The sequence below is a fragment of the Crocodylus siamensis genome, chromosome 4, assembly GCF_052110815.1.
Source record: "Crocodylus siamensis isolate JL-2025a chromosome 4, ASM5211081v1, whole genome shotgun sequence".
Lineage (NCBI taxonomy): Eukaryota > Metazoa > Chordata > Crocodylia > Crocodylidae > Crocodylus > Crocodylus siamensis.
Window position 1 is genome coordinate 42,345,987 of NC_143398.1, and position 20,258 is coordinate 42,366,244.

The 20,258-nt window shown below is 43.9% G+C and overlaps 1 protein-coding gene across 1 annotated transcript in view; it reads right to left on the reverse strand.

Annotated features, from left to right (window-relative positions):
- ASB15 (ankyrin repeat and SOCS box containing 15) overlaps positions 1-16,735 on the reverse strand; it is a 43,881-nt gene extending 27,146 nt beyond the window's left edge. The window contains exons 1-2 of the mRNA XM_090042172.1: positions 16,649-16,735; positions 1,073-1,206 (exon numbers count right to left, since the gene is read on the reverse strand). Coding sequence (XP_089898298.1) covers positions 1,073-1,185 — 113 coding nt within the window. The 5' untranslated portion in view covers positions 1,186-1,206; positions 16,649-16,735. The remainder of the gene's footprint in view (positions 1-1,072; positions 1,207-16,648) is intronic.
- Between the last annotated feature and the right edge of the window lie 3,523 nt (positions 16,736-20,258).

Consider the following 20,258-nt stretch of genomic DNA (forward strand, 5'->3'; position numbering starts at 1 on the left):
TATCAAGGCAAGATGAAAGTAAGATGTCACCATGATTAACTTGTGACATGAGTGTAGGACGTGACTGGCCTTCGTTTTATGATATCCTTGAGCAGGTCAGACTAGAGGAGAAAAGGTAGGTGGGGAGGAGGGCTACATCCCAGAAATGTATGGTTGGGGAATGAAGGAGCTGGCCCCTCAGCTGTGGAGGAGTGGAGGGGGAAGGGATAGATTTGGAAGAAGGGATCAGTGGAGCCCAATTCAGAGATGCGCAAGGGGATGAGGAGGATTTAAAAAAAATTCATGAGAGTGAAGTAGCATGGATTGAAAGAGAGGTGTGTCCAGAACTGAATGGATGAGATCCCAATATAAGGTAAGAAACAGTTTATATTGTGTCAAGCAGGGACGGATGGAGGGAGAAGAGTTCACACAGTTGATGGTGCTCATGCTGTTCCCTAAGACCCTGTGGTGGTTAGTACATGCAGCACCTATGGATGGCCATCTGGGCTGCAATAAGACCATGGCCCGGATAGTGCAGTGTTTTTTTTTGGCTGAGTGTGCATGAGATTATTGCAAGTCTGTGTGCCTCTTGTGCTGAATGTTAACTGGTCTGTGAAGTCAGACTGCCCAGGGCTCCACTGCAGCCGATGCCCATTATGGCCACCTCTTTTGCAAGAATTGCCATGGATATTGTGGAGTCGCTACCTAATAGGAGCATGGGGCATCAATATATACTTGTTATAATTGACTATGCTACCTGGTAACCTGATACTCTACCCTGGCTCTTGCACTGCAGAAGAGCTCCTAAAGTGGATATCTAGGGTAGGTATCCCTCAAGAGATTATAACAGATCAGGGTACTAATTTTATGCTGGGGGCACTAAAGAATGTTTGCCAGGTCCTGGAGATAAAACAATTGTGCTGTATTTCATTCTTTCATTATACAGTGCCTGACTGACAAATTAGCTAATATAAATAGTAGCCAAATAAATTTTAACTGGTTAAGGTAACATAAAGAACTCTTGTGATTTCAATGGTTCAATATCTTAAAGAACTTTCCATAATCTCATTACATGTCCATAAGTTTACAGTACCTTTCCTGATAATTGGTAGATTCCGGTTGACTGACTTCAGCTGATTCTTGAATGCTTAGTTGAACTGCATAAGCAGTGAGATAGTCTTCATCAAAATCTTCATTTCCCTCCATTATCTTTTATGGAATATCGAGCTGTTTTCAGGAAGAAGCATATCAATATACCTTTAGAGCTCTGCTACCTACTTTCATGGTGAATATTATTTACATTGGGAGTAGTTGTATCTGAATAACTGATTGTGGAACAAGGTACTATTCTATATTGCCCTATGATCAGATGTAACAAAGTAGAAAAATATTTATAAATATACTAGGGAATAAAGTCTGGTCATTCACACTGTTTTCTGCTAATTCATGGTATTTCAAGGAGAAAAATTTTACTTGCAAAAATATTGACAGAAAAGAAAATACTCCCAGAAGTATCTAAGCTGGGAGAAATGCATGAATTTGGAAAAGCTCATTTTATTTTAAAAAGCTCTTTTATCCACGCAATAGATTGTTCTATTACAAATATTCACTGATAATTTGTGAACAATAAAAGAGACTCTTCCTATTTATAAAGCTTAAGTCATCCAACCGAGGAATGTGTGATGTATTTGACTGGTTATACTGCATAAATAATGAATAGCAAGCACTCAAAGCACCTTTTTCATTAAAAATTCATAATCCAAAATTTGCATTCACAAAGTATTCATGAGCAATTACAAAAAACAAATTTGTAAAAATAATGACCAAATTATTAATAATTCACAAAAACAAAAGGAACAATCTTCACTTCAATAACTCTGAACAAATAATTGGAGCAGTTCTAACCAAGAACACACAGTAAGATTTAGAGTTTAGAAAATGTCATATTGATTTATATAATATCACTGACAAAATATAAGCACTGGCTAGTTTAATCTTTGTATGTAGCAGGGTGTGTCTACATGTGCATCTAATGTGAAGCAATAACCTCTGGAGCAGTCTGAGCTGAAGCAAAACTACACCTGGGTGCAGTGTCTACATGTATCAGGGATAGCAGCAATCTGAACAATGGCAAAGCAGTTTACATCAGGGCTGCTCAGCCCCGGGCTCTGGGTGATGGTGTTTGGCAGCAGAAGGGCTGGGTGGGGCACAAGGTTGCTGAAAGTGCATAATTGTGTGGCTAGGTGGCAAGCAGGAGTCTGGCCCTTGGCTGGCTGGGTTGACCAGGCTCAATTTATGCCTGCAGTCACTGTCTATACCTGCATTTAATCACAGTAAATTACTATCTCACATCAGCATTAATTAGTTTACTGTAGCCTAATACCATCACAGCTGGGAACAGACATTACATATAAACCAGTTTAAGTAATCAGAAACTGGTTTAAACCTGTAACAGAATAGATGTTCAGTGCACATAAATGAATTTGAGAATGGCTGAAACCGGTTTGAGATAAACCTGGTTAAATGTAGTATCAGACTTAACCAATTTGGCTCAAACTGGTTTATGCAATGTCTGTCCCAGACCCCTTGCTGATTTAAGATAAACCAGACACCCCCAGCATCCCAACATGCTCTCAGGGCTGGCCCCTCCTCTCTGCTCCTTGGCTGGAGCTGGAGACTGCAGGCTTCTTCCCCCCTCCCTTCACTGTTCTCTGCTAAGCAGGAATTCCCCTCTCTCCTTTGCCTTGCTGAGAGGTGTCTGTGTATTAGCGAGCAGACCACATGCTGGCTACAGTGGAGCTGAATCAACAGGCAGAACCAACAAGTAGCTGGTAATGTTCCTCTGTTGTTTTCTTAATTGGGAGATAAACACTGTTATCACTTCCCTGCTGGGCTAATCACAGCATCCTGCCAAGCCTGGCCATGCCCTCCTCAGCTTTATGCTGAGGAAGGAAGGGAGGGCTGCTCTAGCACTCTCTGGCTTCTAGCCTGAGCCACTGCAGGCATGTGCCTGCATTTCTGGGGTGTCTGTCCGGTTACAAAACTGATTTAGCCTAGCCAGGTTAGACTAACCTGAAAAGATTGAATAAATTCAGGATCAGGATTTTTTAATGTCTGTCCCTAGCCCAGATGTGTAGACAGTGACACTTTACTCTTCAGCTAATTAGTTTACTCTGCAGTTAAGCACATGTAGACACAGCTTCAAAGTACATTCTTCTGGGACTACACAAGCCCTATTGTTTTGCACATCATGAGAATGTTTCCATCTTTGACGGACATGAGATACGCAAAAAAACTCATTCAAATCTTAGTTTATTTTTAGAACTGTCAACCAACATTTTCTCCCTGGTCTGTGAAATGAGATTATAAATCCCTGCATTATTTTTTCAGTCCAGAATTGTACTACAAATTCATGTAACTTTTCTAGACAGGTCAATTTGATGTTCAATATCTTTCCACATCAAACTCTTAGTGAATATTTCCAAAAAAACAGAAACAAGAGCGGGGGTTAGGCAGCTCATAGGATTAGTAATATACAACACAACACCTTTTAACTATAGTCACCAGTTTAAATTCAGCTGGCTCAGTTCATCAGCCCTAATTCTGATTGTATCTCAGCATGTATTTTGCTAGTGATGTGACATCAAACAATAAACCTGCTAGTAAATAACAACTGAAAAATTGTCCCCTGGGCTAGGAATAGAAACCGTGATCAGAAACAGGTTCAAATCTTTAACACAACAGGGCTAGGAACAGAAGTTATACATACACCCATTTATGTCATCAGAAACTGGTTTAAACCTGTAACAGAACAGAAGCTTAGTGCACATAAACCAGTTTTAAAATGGCTGATAAGATAAACATGGTTGAATGTAGTATCAGACTTAACTGATTTGAGTCAAACTGGTTTGTGGAACTTCTGTCCCACACTCCTTCCTCATTTAAGTTAAATCAGAGTCCCCCAGGATGCTTTCCAGCCCTGGACTGGGCTGGGCTGTCCACTCCAGAGCCTTCCACTCCCTAGCTAGAGCAATGAGGGAAGGCTGACAAGAAGGGGTGGGAGAAGCCCAGCAAGGGATGCAGTCCAGTCTGCAGGGAGGACTACCCCCCTAGGCAAACCCGAGCTGGGGTCTGGGCCCAGGGAGGTGGGGCTAAACACCCCTTCCCCTGCTCAAACTTACTGCTCACTGGAAATACAGATTATAAATCCCAGAGGCATCTGGAAGCAGGAAGAGGAAGTGATGAACAATCCAGCCAAGTCCTGATGCTGTAATTCTGGGCTGCAAATCCCAGAGATGTCAGGACCAGCAGGAAGAGAAAGTGAACACACAGCCAGAGAGCTGTGCCCCCCAACACTGCAAGCATGTGGCTGTGTTTCCTGAATCAAAGGTAAATGTCTGTTCACTTCTGTTCCTCTGGTGAGGTACCAGAGGACTGGAAGAGGGCCAACATGGTCCCCATCTTCAAAAAAGGCAGGAAGGAGGACCCAGGAAACTATAGGCTGGTTAGTCTCACCTCGATCCTAGGCAAGCTGTTCGAGAAAATTATGCTGGCACACATCCAGGAGGGGCCAGCAGGGGACTACATGCTTAGGGGCAAGGTCCTGTCAGACCAACCTGGTAGCCTTTTACAATCAGATCACCAGATCATTAGATGCAGGGGTAGCAGTGGACATAGCCTTCCTGGACTTCCGGAAAGCTTTTGACACTGTCTCCCACCCTGTTCTCATTAAGGAACTGGGGGCTGTGGTATAGACACGCACACAGTCAAATGGGTCGCCAACTGGCTGGTGGGCCGCACCCAGAGGGTGGTAGTGGATGGGTCCTTCTCAACCTGGAAGGACGTGGGCAGTGGGGTTCCGCAGGGCTCGGTCCTTGGGCCCGCACTGTTCAACATCTTCATCAGCGATTTGGATGAGGGGGTAAAAAGCACCCTGCTCAAATTTGCTGATGACACTAAGATGTGGGGGGACGTGGGCACATTGGAAGGATGCAGCAGGCTACAGTCAGACCTAGACAGGTTACAAGGGTAGGCAGACGAGAATAGGATGGGTTTCAACACAGACAAGTGCAAGGTGATGCACCTCAGGAGGAACAACCGGCACCATACCTACAGGTTAGGGACCTCCCCTCTTGTCAGCACGGAGGTGGAAAGGGATCTGGGGGTCATCATTGACTCCAAGATGAACATGGGCCGGCAGTGTGGGGAGGCAGTGAGGAAGGCCAACCGCACCTTGTCATGCATCCACAGATGCATCTCGAGTAGGTCCAAGGAGGTGATCCTCCCCCTCTATGCGGCATTGGTCAGGCTGCAGCTGGAGTACTGCGTCCAGTTCTGGGCGCCACACTTCAAGAGGGATGTCAACAGCATGGAGAGGGTCCAGAGGAGGGCCACTCGTATGATCAGGGGACAGCAGGGCAGGCCCTATGAGGAGAGGCTACGGGACCTGAACCTGTTCAGCCTCCAAAAGAGAAGGCTGAGGGGGGGATCTTGTGGCCTGTTATAAACTAGTCAGGGGGGATCAGCAGGCTTTGGGGGAGTCACTGTTTCCCCAAGCACCGCCAGGAGTGACCAGGAATAACGGTCACAAGCTGGCAGAGGGTAGGTTTAGGTTAGCTATCAGGAGGCGCTACTTCACAGTCAGGGCGGCTAGGGTCTGGAACCAGCTTCCAAGAGAAGTGGTGCTGGCTCCTACCCTGGGGGTGTTTAAGAGGAGGTTAGATGAACATCTTGCTGGGGTCATTTGACCCCAGTATTCTTTCCTGCCATGGCAGGGGGTCGGACTAGATGATCTGCTCAGGTCCCTTCTGACCCTAGAAACTATGAAACTATAATCTGTGGAGTTTAGACTAACCTACAAAGACTGAATCCATTCAGCCTCAGGCTTTATGATTGTCTGTACCTAGCCCAGAAGTTCAATGCATATAAACCACCTTCAGAATGACTGAAACTGGTTTAAGATAAACCTGGATGGATGTATCAGGCTTAACTGATTCAGGTTAAATCATTTTTTTGAACTTTTGTCCCAGATCCCTTCCACAGTCAAGTTAAATTACAGTCCCCCAGCATACCAGGATGCTTTGCACCTCCCCCACAACACCTCTCAGCATGTGTGACTGATGCCTCCTGAGTCTGGGGGGGGGCACCCACAGAAGCTGCTGGTGGCATTGGTGGAGCTAGTGAGCTATGCAGGCAGTGGTGGGGACAAAGCTGGCAAGTTTCTGCCAACATCGCCGCCAGCATCAAAGCAGGGATGTTAGGGGGGCACATGCCCTCCTGCCCCCCCTTTTGTCACCTATGCCTCTTAGGGTGGGTGAGCTATGCTTGGCCCAAGCTGTCTGCTCCAGCTGAGCAGGAAGGTATGTTCTAGTGCTCCCTGTCTTCTGGCCTAGGCCACTGCAAGCACCAAAAGTGAATGTCTGTTTACTTGCTTATCAGTTCAATCTACACAGCTTAGACTAACCCATAAAGACTGAACTGATTCAGCCTCAGGCTTTTTGACTATCTGTACTTAGCCCTTGTGTGAAGCTAAAGTAAGAAATACCCTCTTCCAGAGTTTTGCAAAGTTTAAAAATGAGATATTTTATAACTTAAATGTTAATAACTTTACAAAACAATATACCTGTTAGAGAGAAGTAGTTATCCATGTTAGTCTGAAGTCAGGCAGAAGCCAAGTTAGAGATGCACCTTATAGACTAACTCGGTGGTGCTGAATCTCTGGCCTACAGGCTGAATATATCCAATGGGGGCATATTATCCATCTCTTAGGGCTTCCCATGGTGTAAGGAAATTTGGCAGTGAGGGAGTGGTGACAGCATTAATGGCATCACTTCCCTGCTGCCAAATTTCTGGACCTATATGGGCTGGATGACATGACCCTGCGTTGGATCACAGCAGCGCATAGGGTTGCTCTTTGGCTGGAACTGGCGCATGGAACCAGGCCAGCAGATTGTGCCCAGATCTGGCACGTGGGGTTGTGCTGGTACACCACATTGCACCTACAGACCAACCCCATGAGTCAAACCACACTGGATCTGGCCAACAGACTGATCCTACCTGTCGGATCTGGCCCATGGACTGACCCCATCCCACTCATCCTGCCTGCAGGGCTGGAAGGTTGAGTGCCACTGAAACTAAATGAGTGATGCATAGGCTTTGTTGAGCCTTAATTGACAAAATATACCTCCCAAAATCCCTAGATGTTACAGCAGCATCTCAGTGCAGATTTAGAGCTGGATCCTATTTCACTTTATGCACATAAATGGCTTGTACACAGCCATACAATGGTAGTTTTCAGCCCTTCTGTGCAGTAAGTGATTCAGTTCCAGGTGTGCAAACTGGCCCACTGTGATCTAGCTAGGTAGGTATGTATCAAGATGGGACTACCCAGGTGTGTGTAAGGCTGGGAAAATCATGACATTTTAATCAGAGGAGAAACACAAGCAGGGTTGTGTGGGGAGGACAACAACACAATGATAATCCTTCCTACATTTTAGCTCAGGAGCCTTCTGGTTATGGCGGTTGCCCTGGGAACAGAAAACCTATATGCCAGCCTTCCCTCTACCCCACATAAAATGTCTGAATCTTCATCCCTTGTTTTCCAGCAAAGTAGTTTAATCACCAGGCCACAATTTAGTATTACTCAATCCTGTCTTCTCCTTCATCTGGACCACTCAAGCCAGAGAGGAAGAGATATGGGGCAAGGGGAAAAAAAAGCCAAAAGCAGTCAGTAAGATGGATGTTGGGTTAGATAATAGTGGAAGGGGAGGGGTAGGTTCCAGCCTGGACTTTTTGTTCCCAATGGAGCAGAAACTTCCAGTATTCATCTATTTTATTCTGTTTAATATTAAATGCAAGGTAATGCAAGGTCTGATGCATCAGCTTCAAGAACAGGATAGAAGAGGGGTCTGAGCAATGCCTAGTTTCAAGTCTGGTGATTAAAGCATTTTGCTGGGAAACAGGGAATGCAGGTTTAAACACTCTCTAGGTCAGGTCTCCCATTTGAAGGAAGAGTGCCCTAATAATTTCAACTATTGGGATAAAAGATAGGAGGGCTCTCCCCTTCCTCCATGTTTCTTCCTGCAGGTGTGAGCACAGGGTAATTCTATTCTGCATAAGTACTAAAAGCAAAAGTTATGCAGCAAAAGTGATACTTGTGCCATTTAAGCATGTAAAGAAAACCAGTATTTAACTCTTAATTTTTACATCGGACAGACAAGAGAAAAGATATGACATGTTAGGAAACTCTAAAAAGATGAGTTTTAAAGTAAGACTCCCAAAATAAGCACATACTTTATTTTATTGGTGTTGTACAACTATTAATAAATCATATTAAACAAGTATTGTTAATTAACTCTCACAAAATGGTCAATGTGGGCATCCAGCTGACATTATTACTGCTACTGGAATTTTGTCAGAATGATTCACGGGTCACTATATGAAATAACTCTCTGCATATGAAATGCTAACCAGATTTTTGTAAAAAAGATGTTTTGCAGTTTGGTGTCAAATTAGTTATTCAAAATATCATATTCAACTACTGAAGTAAATGCTGTATCATATGGCATATTGTGTTAGAGCCTATGAAGCCCAACCAGATCAATAATGACTTAGGATCAGAATGACTCGGAAATTTAAAAACTCTCTACAGGATTCACATTCCAAGCTTTGGCAATGCTATTGACCTATATGAATCCATGCCTCTCCCAGTGTTCACATGGGAGGCTCTTGGCCCACACGTGTCACTCCTAAGGTTGGGTCTCTGAAGGTAAATGGAAACATCAGCACAGCCCTATGGCCATTAAAGGTAAACATACACATCTTTTGCTTTGACTGCCAGCTCTGAGCACAATAACTTCTAAAAATAAAAAATAGCTTTCAGGGATGTAAATCTTTTTTTTTGGCTCAGCAGAATAGGGCTTTATGTAGTTCATAATAGACTGTGCTAGTCCATTAGATTTTCTACTCCCTCCTTTTGTGTCTCTACATAACTATCCAAAAAAAGATTTCACACACTGACTAATTATCCAATGACCTGCTCAGCAGAGTGCAGACATATGCTCCACAGTCTTTTACTTTACTGCAGAGGCTTAAGCATGAGCAAAATATATTGTATGTAACAGTTTTGTTCCACAGAAGCTAAATTTTGAAGTCTTAACTTTGGTAAAACTCTCTGGACAAACAAGAATGGTTATAAAGACTCCAGATCTTAACTGACATTCCTGGAAGGATTAAAAACAATATAACTCCACATTATTAAAAAAGAAGAATTCTAAGGTGGTTTTGAATCTCTTCACAATCAAAAAGCTTGCAAAATCTTTGCTGTTCAAAGTAACACAAAATAAAGACTTAGACATCTATTTTCACATTGTTCTCCAGGCTTTTTTTAAGCAAAGTAAAAATCTAAAGTTGAACTTTCCAGGAGACTAATCCAAAACAGAAGATTTCTTTTTTAATCCTGCAAAGTAGCCTGTTTTCCAAAAATTCTCCTAAAGCTCTTCTTAAAGTAAATACCCATAAGTATACCAATATGTACAAGAGTATCTCAAGACAAATGTATAACAGATAAAATCATATCAGGAAGTCCAATAGAGCCGAGAGCTGGCAGCCTGAGTGAAACCAATACAAGAAAGGAAATTCAAGAGTGAAGGCTGAACCTATGCCCTTCATCTCATTATTGTTGGCTGTGCATTTGTTTAGCAAACAGGAGTGCTTCTGGGTTGATTTCCCACCCCCCATGTTTATTTTTCTTGTTATCTTCACAACTATGTCTATGACTTCAATTACGTCTTAAAATTTCCCCCCCTCATTTAAGTGGAGTAAACCATATGAAGGAACAAACAAGTGTACATTGTTTTGTATAGGACAGCTCTACTTTGCAAAAGGGGGGGGTGGGCAAAGCCTAACTCTATGACCTCTTCCATGCACTCACAGTAAAAGGTGAGAAGTTTTTAGAATAAGCACTCATTGAAAATTTACAGTAAAGCCACATGATTAATTTGTCCCTGTGTGTCCATAGTCATAACAGTGAGAAAAGTAATAGTATTAATCACTTAAAATTTCCACTAGAGTCATCAAAGGTTATATGTGTAAAGACTAGGTTATAATGTAAAATGCTACCTGTCTTTACACCTTACCTCATGCTCAGAATAGTGGCCATTGGTAGGTGTCATGTATAGAATCATAGAAAATTAGGGTTGGAAGGGACCACAGGAGGTCATCTAGTCCAGCTCCCTGCTCAAAGCAGAACTAGCCCCAACTAGATCATCTCAGCCAAAGGTTTGTCTAGCTGGGTCTTAAAAACCTCTAAGGGCAGAGATTCCACCACCCCTCTGGGTAACCTGTGCCAGTGTTTTACTACCCTTCTAGTGAGAACATTCTTCCTAATATCAAACCTAAACTTCCCTTACTGCAACTTGAGACCATTGCTCCTTGTTCTGTCATCTGCCATGACTGAGAACAGTCACCCCCCACTTCAGGTAGTTGAAGGCTGCTATTAAATCCCCTCTCAGTCTCCTCTAGACTAAATAAACCCACAGCATTCTTGCAAGCAAACTAAGGAAGTATGGGTTAGATGAATGGATTGTAAGGTCGATAGAAAGCTCATAAAATCATAGGGGTGGGAGGGACCCCAGATGCAGCACTTCGCATTTCTCTACATTGAACCTCATCCGGTTCTGTTCTGCCCAACATGCCAGCCTGCCTACGTCTGCGGGTGTGTCCGCACAACCTCATATCTTGGTGTTGCCCTCGAACTTGGCCAATGGGCTTTTTACCCCCTCATCCAGGTCGTCGATGAAGATATTGAATACCACTGGGCCAAGTACTGACCCCTGGGATATGCCACTGCCCACACCTCTCCAGGACAACGCTGATCCATTCATCTGGACTCTGCATCCTACCCTGCAACCAGTTTCACACCCCCTTGATGGTCCTGCAGCTGAGCCCAATATTTTCCAGTTTTCTGATCAGTACCTCGTGGGATACCAGGTCAAAGGCTTTCTGGAAGTTGAGGCATATGATGTCAACCACTTTTTTCTCATCCAGGTGATGAGTCACCTGATCATAGAAAGAAGTGAGGTTGGTCAGACAAGACCTGCCCACAATGAAGCCATGCTGGCTGTCATGCTGTATCATGTCTACTGCAAGTTTGTTACATATAGCCTCTTTTGATGAATGTTTCTAGGATTTTTTCTGGAATAGAAGTTAAGCTAATTGGACTGTAGTTTCCTGGGTCTTCATGCTTCCCCTTCTTGAAGATGTGCACAACACTGGCCTTCTTTCAGTCCTCTGGGATAATTGGGTTCAACAGCTGAATGGATTATTGGGTTCAACAGATAGTGATCAATGGCTTGATGTCTAGATGGCATTTGGTATCAAGTGGAGTGTCCCAGGGCTCAGTTCTGAGGTCAGTTTTGTTCAATATCTTGAATAATGACCTGGAAGATGAGATGGAGCACACCCTCAGCAAGGCTGCATATGACGCCATGCTGGGGGGAGTAGTAGATACACAGAAGCGTAGGGCTAGGATTCAGAGTGTCGGACAGATTGGAGGATTGGGCCAAAGGAAACCTCATGAGCTTCAGCAAGGACAAGTTCAAAGTCCTGCACTTAGGATTCAAGGACAAGTGCAATCCCATGCACCAGTACAGGCTGGGGGCTAGCTGACTGGGCAGCAGTTTTGCAGAAAAGGACCTGGGGATTACAGTGGACAATAAGCTGAATATGAGTGTGCCTTGTTGCCAAGAAGGCTAACAGCATACTGGGCGGTATTAATAGGAGCAGTGCCAGCAGATCGAAGGAAGTGATTATTTCCTTCTATTCAGCACTGGTGAGGATATATCTGGAACCTCCCCCTACAGAATGGATGTGGACAAGTTGGAGAGTCCAATGGAGGGCAATGCAAATGGTTAGGGAACTGGGGCACATGACTTATGAGGACAGGCTGAGGGAACTGGGCTTACTTAGTCTGCAGAAAAGAAGACGGGGGGGTGTTGATAGAAGCCTTTGACCACATGAAGGGTGAGGCCAAAGAGAATGGAGCTGGGCTGCTCTCAGTGGTATCAGATGACAGAACAAGGAGCAATGGTCTCAAGTTGCAGCAAGGGAAGTTTAAGTTGGATGTTAGGAAAAACTTTCTCACTAGGAGGGTGGTGAAGCACTGGAATTAGAGAGGAGGATTTAAGGCCCAGCTCAACAAAGTTTTGGCTGGGATGATCAAGCTGGGGATGGTCCTCTTTGAGTAGGGGGTTAGACTAGAATCAGCATTTCTCAACCTGTGGGTTGTGACCCAAAAGTGGGTTGCAAGGATATATGAAAGGGGTGTGAACACACTTTAAAAATGGAACAACAAACTTTAAAAATGGATTCTCCTTAAAAAGAGAAAAATGTGGGAAACCCTGGCTTTTCCCTTGCAGGCTGTTAGATTTCCAGTCTGCAAGGGGCTGCTTGGGACCCCCATGCCCTACACACACCTTCCCCCACCCCATACACTCACCCCTTGTCCCACCACACTGTAGAGCTGAAGCCTGGGGGCTGGGGGCAGTGGGTTGGGAGTGAGGAGCACTGGTTCAGGACTGGCTATTGATGTTTACTAGGGACCTACCAAATTCATGGCAGAAGCGGGGTGTGCTGTGGCTCCTTTAATTTTGCAGGTTCACCTGAACCCCTCCCCACCCCCCCTGCACACTGATTGGTGGAGGGGTCCTGCTTGCGGCTTGTTCCTGATCAATGTGGAGGTGAAAACCATGGTTTTAAATATAGTACCATTTTTGTCACTGATTGGCTGAGGGGCCCGGGACAGCCTTGCTGTTTGCTGCTGACTGGCAGGGAGGCAAAAATGGCACCTTGTTTAAAACTGTGGTTTTAGCTTCCCCGCTAATCAGAAGAGAGCGGCAGGGTCCTCCACTAATCAGCAGTGAGCAGTGGGGGGCAAAGTGCAAGTCAGGGAACATGCAAGATTAAAGGAGCTGCCGTTAATTCAGCAGGTCCCTAATGTTTACAAATGGGTCCTGATACAGAAAAGGTCAAGAACCACAGGACTAGATGACCTCCTGAGGTCTCTTCAAACCCTAATTTTCTAGGATTCTATCTGAATATCCCTCTAGGTTAGGGGTACCTGAAAGGGTCCAAGGGAGTATGCACAGGCGGGCAGGGATGCAGCGCCACCACCCACCACCCTGTGATGCTGCCTCCAAGGAGCAGGGATGGGGGGCAAAGGCACAGGCACAGCTCAGCCAGACAGACATGGGGGGTGGGAGCTTGCACATGGCTGCCACCACCACTGCCACCACTACCATGTGCTATTTTCCCATGGTTGGTCACACGTGCGGTTCCATGGGCTGCTGACAAACCTTGCACCTGGCCAATTGCATGCTGTCCATCATACTGCCTGACCTTGAACAGTCGGTTGCACGCAGCCTTGGTCCGGACAGCCGGCAACGGAGGTCCCGTGGTTTTCTGTAAGCCTAGAGGTAGGTGTTTATCACCCTGGTGGCTTCCCCCAGACTCTCCTGCCACGACTTTGAATGTTATTCCAGTGGGGGGGCAAATCACCCAGGGCTCCTTTGCAGCGGGGAGTCTGCCAGGCAGCCATCCGTGGGGCTCCACCTCCCCTATACCCCAACCTCCCACCAACCTTTCAGCAGGTCACTAGATCTTCTTGGCCATTCTCCTGATGATGTTGTGTTCCTTGAGCTCAACGATCCCTGGAGCCTTATTATGCCCTAAGCACTTCCTCCTGGGATAACTCAATTAATTAGCTTTCTGATCTTAGGTAGGCCTCCTCCTGCCCAAAGCAGTCTCAGACTGGGACTCTAAATTCAACCAACAATTGGAAAAGAAAGAAAAAAAAAGGAAAGACAGCACAGAACTGTCCTGTCTGCATCATCTTGTCCTACCTCTCAACGCCTCCAAAAGTGGGGAAAAAAAGGAACCAAAACAAACTATAAATTGGGAAGAACCCATCTGGTTTCCTCCCCAGCCCTACTACTAGGATAACAGGGCGTCTCTTAGCCCCTAGTATCCCACTGGGGTCTGGCCAGGGTTGGCTGCAGCCCCTCGTCCCAGGTCGTTTCTCCCCTCACCCCACCGAACTCGGTTTGTGATGTTGCTCTCCTCAGACATTGTTGGAGACATTCCGCTTCCTTCATCCTGTGGTATCCTCTCAAGTGGCCGGCCACTTCTTATACTGTGAGCCGGTGCCCAGCCTTCTGCCGTCCTGCTCAGCAGCCTCTTTTGTTTCTGCCAGGATGGAGAGCCTTCTCTGGCTCTCTCATCCCTCTGATGCTTCAGCCTGTGCCTATGCAGAGAGCCTCCTCTGGCTTCTCTGCCTCCTCGACATGCTCATCTCCGTGGGTATACAAAACCCCTGCCAGCTCTCTCTCCCCTTGAATGTTCCTCCTGCCACCTGCCTTGAGAGTCTTCACCAACTCTCTTCCTCTGTCCCCATCTTCTCTGGTGATCCTTTTTATTTCTGCTTGCCAGTGATTGCTGATGATGCCACCGGCCGGTTTCAGCTGGATAAAGGCGCGGCTTATGACCCGTGTGGGTTTCCTCCCTCACTCCAGCTGCACCGCAGATCCTGCTGCAGGTAAGTGTTCCTCTTGGGTTTTTCTTGGTTTTTTTTTCTTTTATACATGATCCCTGCCCTATGGGATCCCCATTTACTGTTTGGGGCTCTTCCAGCCAATTGCCCCTGTCACATTTAGCTTTATCAGATCTGCATGTAATGGACTCCCATGCCCACGGAAAGCCTCATAAGAAGTTAAAGTCTCATTACTAATAAGGACATATGTTTGTTGTTTATTATATTGTAGTCTGTCACATTGTACTTGATTATACCCTACAGCAGTGATTCTTAACTGGGGCAACTTTGGCACTTTGAGTTCCTTTCAAGGGTACGATGGAGTGTCACACATTAACACTGCTAGGTCTGTAAACATGTTTTACAAGATAACTCAAGAGATTTCAACAGTAATCTGGAGTGTTAAAAACATTATGGCTGGTTGTGGTTTTTCTTAGTTCTTTAAAGCAAAAGAACAGCTTATTTTTCTGCAGTTAAAAAAAAGGTAATAAAAACTAAGAATGAGCATTTTCTGATGGGTGCTTTGTATCTAAGAAGGAGTGCCTTGAATCCAAAAATGTTGAAGACCACTGCCTTAGGGTCTGAATCTAAACCCATTGAAGTTAATGGAAAGAATTGCAGTAACATAAATGTTTTTTAAATCAGGCCCTTGCACTGCAAGGTCTTGAATGAAACAGGGCCTATTACTGTTTTGATACATCTTATGCACTTAATATGTTAATGTAGGTCTCAGTCCTACAACATAATGAGTATCCTCAGCTTCTACTGAGTCCAAAGAAAAATGACTCAATACTGTGCAGGATCCATATCGTTAAGTAATGTAAAATGAATAGTAATTTAATAAGCATACCATAATACATTCCATTCACTAAAAAAAGAGAAAAGTTTCATGACCTCAGCTCCAGGAGCCCAACGGATAAATCATTGTATCAAATAATTTTCTTCTTTCTGGTCTTACAGTGCCCATATGTGTTTGGAAAAAATGACTTCTCTGCTTTTATTCCCCAGAATTCACTTTGTCACAGACACTACAGAAACCTTCAGAAGCAAAGGATCAGCCTATATGGAGTAAATACGTATTATTTTTGTAATTATCATTTTCAAATATTAGCAGTCATCCTGTATGAAATAATAATGTATAATAATTTGGAAAAAATGAATAAGGGACCCAGAGACATTATAGAACAAGTATGACAAAGCAAATAACTCATCAGAGTGCAAGTGCTGGACATGTTACTGGAAGTTTATAAATGCTCTGGGAGCCCAATTTGCTACATCACTGTTGATCATGTGGTATGCCAAGGTGATAAATGTTCATATGAAGTCTGAATGTTCCATGAAGTCACAATGGAATATGGCAAAGAACCTAGTACTTTGGTTACTCCCAACGTAGAAGCATTATTTTTTTCTGATATACCTCACATGTGAAGTAGCAGTGAGGCAGAAGTTCAGCGGCAAAACTGTCTTCCAGTCTCCCATGGAAAATGTTTTCAGATCTAATTCATTACCAGATAGTACAGAAGTTGATTTTTCTAAAAAATACTATTATTCAAGCAGAAACATATTAGCCTTTGTATTACCAAGAATATTTTCAAGGAAAATAATTGCTTTAGATCAATGTTTTCCAGAAAAGATTTTTTTTCAATAAACAACTAATTATTATTAACTTTTTCACTTTTAAAAGTTCATATTTTCCTAAAAAATAACCTTTCTTTAAGATACTGTCGCATTCCTAAAGATCTGAGATACCTAAAAAACCATGGAAACTGAATCTTTCCTTAGAAACAAATGTGTCAAGGATTTGTTACTATTAAGCTTATCAGACAGATGTTTAACGTTATGTAAGTGTAACATGTTAATCTGATTTCACATTTTTTTAAATAAAATAAGAAATCATAGCTTTGTTCTTTATAACTGAAAGGCCTTTAGGCACGCAAGCCTGAAGAGATTATCCACAGCAATACAGTACCAGTAATTAATGGCAGGCTAAATCTAAATTCACTGTATTACACATTATTTGTAGTTTTAAACTACTTACTGTTAGTCTGATTGGCTAGCTACACATAAAGTATATCATATTCTCACCTTTTCAACCCTTCATCTTGTCATTGTTAGTCTGGGGCCTGCATTTCGAACAGATAGGAATAGTGCCCTGCAAGCTGATGTGTCCTGTGATATTTCTAAAATTAAGTAGGCAGTTGGTAGTTAAATTAAGGTCTGACCTTGTACAACTGTAACATAAGCAGACTCCAGACCACAGGAAAGTATTACACATGACTCCTCTAGAATCCATCAAAAGTAACATGAGGTCTGGCTGGTATAATAAGATTAGCTGTGCACTGATTGGTTCACACAGCTTATATTAAAAAAACAAGTTATTTGCCAACCTAGTCTCACTAATTGTATTAACAACATTTGGTGACACAGGCACAGGTATAAATAGAAATAAAAAGAAATAAAATCAAGTTTACTCTTCAAAACTAGCAGTGTATCTTGTCACATTGTATCTTCAAATATTAAATATTTCTCTTAGATGAATGTGATGCTGAGTTTTATAGATTCAGTGACAGCCAATCCTAGCCTTTGTCTAACAAGATTTAATGACTTCAAAATGACATATAAGCTGGAGACATAAAATCATAGCTAGGGTGACAAGTCTAAGAATCTGTGAGTAATACTAACAGAAACATTAGTGCCTAGCAAGTTAAACCATTTCCACAAGGTGCATAGGAAACTGGATTTTCCTTCTCTTAGTATATGTATATTCACCCACAAACTTATGTAATTGATGCAGTATCTAGTTATCTGTTCTTTTAACTCTGCTCAAGTGACTGAGCCACAAGCAAATTCAAGTGATTTTCCAAAACTGATTAAGTAGTTCATCCTAGATTATAAACTAGGGCTCTAAAAATTTCTGCGCCTCATTTTAAAGATCAAATGAATTTTATTAGACTGTAAACTCTGTGAGCTAGGACATCCTTGCAATAACTTCATTATCCTTGTCTTCATGAGGTCCTGAATCTAACTGGGGCTTCCTGGACTCTACTGCAATAAGAACAATTAATTTTGCTCATAGAAATATACCTTTGCCAAAGTGATTTGACAAGTATGGTGAGGTTCCAAAAAAGCCATTCAGTATGACGAACAGCTGAACAAAGCAAGAAAGCTATGTTCTGGCCTCTTTGTTGTAATATCAATTTATTGTGCACTGAAAATGATTGAGATAGCATTAAAAACAGCTTATTTATTGTGGAAACAACAGAGAATAACTTGTACAGTACCACATAGGCTTTCTTAGCAGATAATTATTGTACATACTTTACTGACTATACTTTCCACATATTTATGGTCCCATTGTAGCTTTAGATTGTAAATACATATTTTTTCTGTTATTAAAGGATGTGACAATTTGGGGCATTCGTGTACTACTTATAAATTCTATGTACCGTCTGTATCTTAATGCCTTACAACTTTTACTATACTACAGACATGTGCACAGGAAGCAGTGGAACAACACCTGCATGACTGAGTTGGATAAACAGGCTATTAAACATCTTTGGCATTTAAATAGGGAATAATATGATATGACTAAAGGCAGTGGCTTGTTATCTGGTTTTGCCCAGATGCATTAGTAAGAAAGATGCAGATCACCAGCTGTGAGACACTTCTCAGTCTCACTTGACAAGACTGATTCCTATCCACCTGACATAGGGGCCTAGAAATTTGCAAGGAAGGATTCCCCTGTCCCAGTAACAATGGGAGTGCACATGGAAAGCAGAAAGAAGCTGATTTGCTCAAGTCAGGTACAGAATTAAGAGCCTATGTACCTTAAAGCAGGACTTGGCAATTATTTTGGTTGGCAGGCCAGATAAAAGTTTTGGTGAGCTGTAAGGGGCTACACACACAAAATCTTTTGGAAGATATAATTTTAACAAATTACAAATAAAAATAAATCATATAATATCTATCATATACTATTGAATATCTATTATAACATATAATTTTATTTCAAATATAATTTTTGTCTTGATTTATATACTTTATATAGAGGTGATTGTGTAACAGCTCAAAATAAAGTCTTAACTCTTGTATACTGTGTGTCAGTGGTGTGGGGGTTGGGGAGTGTATCTGGGGGGGATGTGGGTTGGGTGTCTGTTCATGTGTGTGATGGGGAGCTGCCCACATGCTAGGTCCTGGAAGCTGGGTGAGGGGTGAGGAGAGGAAGGATGGAGGGGCAGGGGTATGTGGAGCAGAGCTCCTCTGTGTGGTGCGGGTGTATTCTGCCCTCCCACTCCCATCTGGCCCACAGCTGCATTCCACATGGGGCCGAGTCTTGCCCGCTACTACCTGGGGCAGCCTGTGTTGAACTCCTGCCTACACCTACTGTTGCCCTGTGGGGTCAGGCCAGTGCTCAGGATCTCAATATCGCAGTTAGACAGGCGGTCATGGTGTACAACTGCACATATACGCACTTAAAAATCAATTAGGCGCGCACACACACACTCTAGGTGCATACACCCCTACCAGATGTGCACACACACACTCTCTAGGTGCATACACCCCCACCAGGCGCATGTGCGCACACACTCTCTAGGTGCATACAACCCCACCAGGCGCGCATGCACACACACTACCAACTCAGGCACATACACATCCAAAATGATAATGACATGAAATAATTCACATATACAAACAGGTTAAACACTGACTCAGGTGACAGTATGTGTGTTTTGGAGGCTGTGGTACCTATGCTTGGGGTGCTTGGTAACTAAAGAGCAAGTGGCAGAGATGAGGGAAAAAGGGAGTGGTGACAAGGCAATAACAGTAGCAGAGATCAACCTATTTCTTCAACACTCTTGCATGGTTTTGGGTGAGGGAAGGAAGAAAGGGGTTATCCCAGAGACATGGTTACGTGGTCCACGGACACTGCACTTTTGCAAAAAGCAGCTTTTGAGGAGTGTGCCCAGGAAGTCTGCCTGAGAGGCCAAGAGGTAACACCAAACAGCCTAACCAGATGAAAAAAAGCTGAAAAGAATGGCACCTGTAGCCATGACACTATTCACATGTACATGTGATGAAAATATCACATGTGGCTTAATGGTGTCACAAGCTACACATGTAAGACTTTTGGGGGCTTTAAATGGCTTGCCATGGTTGCAAACTAAACAGAAGCAGTGAGGGTCCCAATCCTCTTTTTTGCCAGGCGCCGGGGGAAGAGGGGGGGGGGGGCACATGGGAAGCCTGCCCACCTCTCCTGCAGCTGAGGGAAGGTAAACTGCCAGCAGGCCAAGTGGCCCCTGAGCTGCTGGGGGCCCTGGGCCTCCCCTCTGTGGCAGCAACACCTCCTGAGCAGGCTGCTAGTGTGTGTGCTGCCCCAGCTCGGGGAACAGTGGGATTGGCTAGGTGCTGGCCCTCAGTTGGGGCAGCACCTGGCCCACTAGCAACTGCCTGTGCAGCCCTGGGGCAGGGGGAACAACGCCACCACAGAGGGAAGGGCCAGGAGCTTGGAGATTAAACCCCTGTCACTCCACAGCTCAGGAGTCACTTGGCATGCCAGCAGCTGGCCCCCAAACCACGGTAGGCTCCAGCTCCAACCGAAAAAAAAAAAAAAAAGAATAAAAGGATGACACCACTTCAATTTTCAGGAAGCATCGAAAAAACCTTGGAAATTAAACCCCTGTCACAAGTGCCCCGA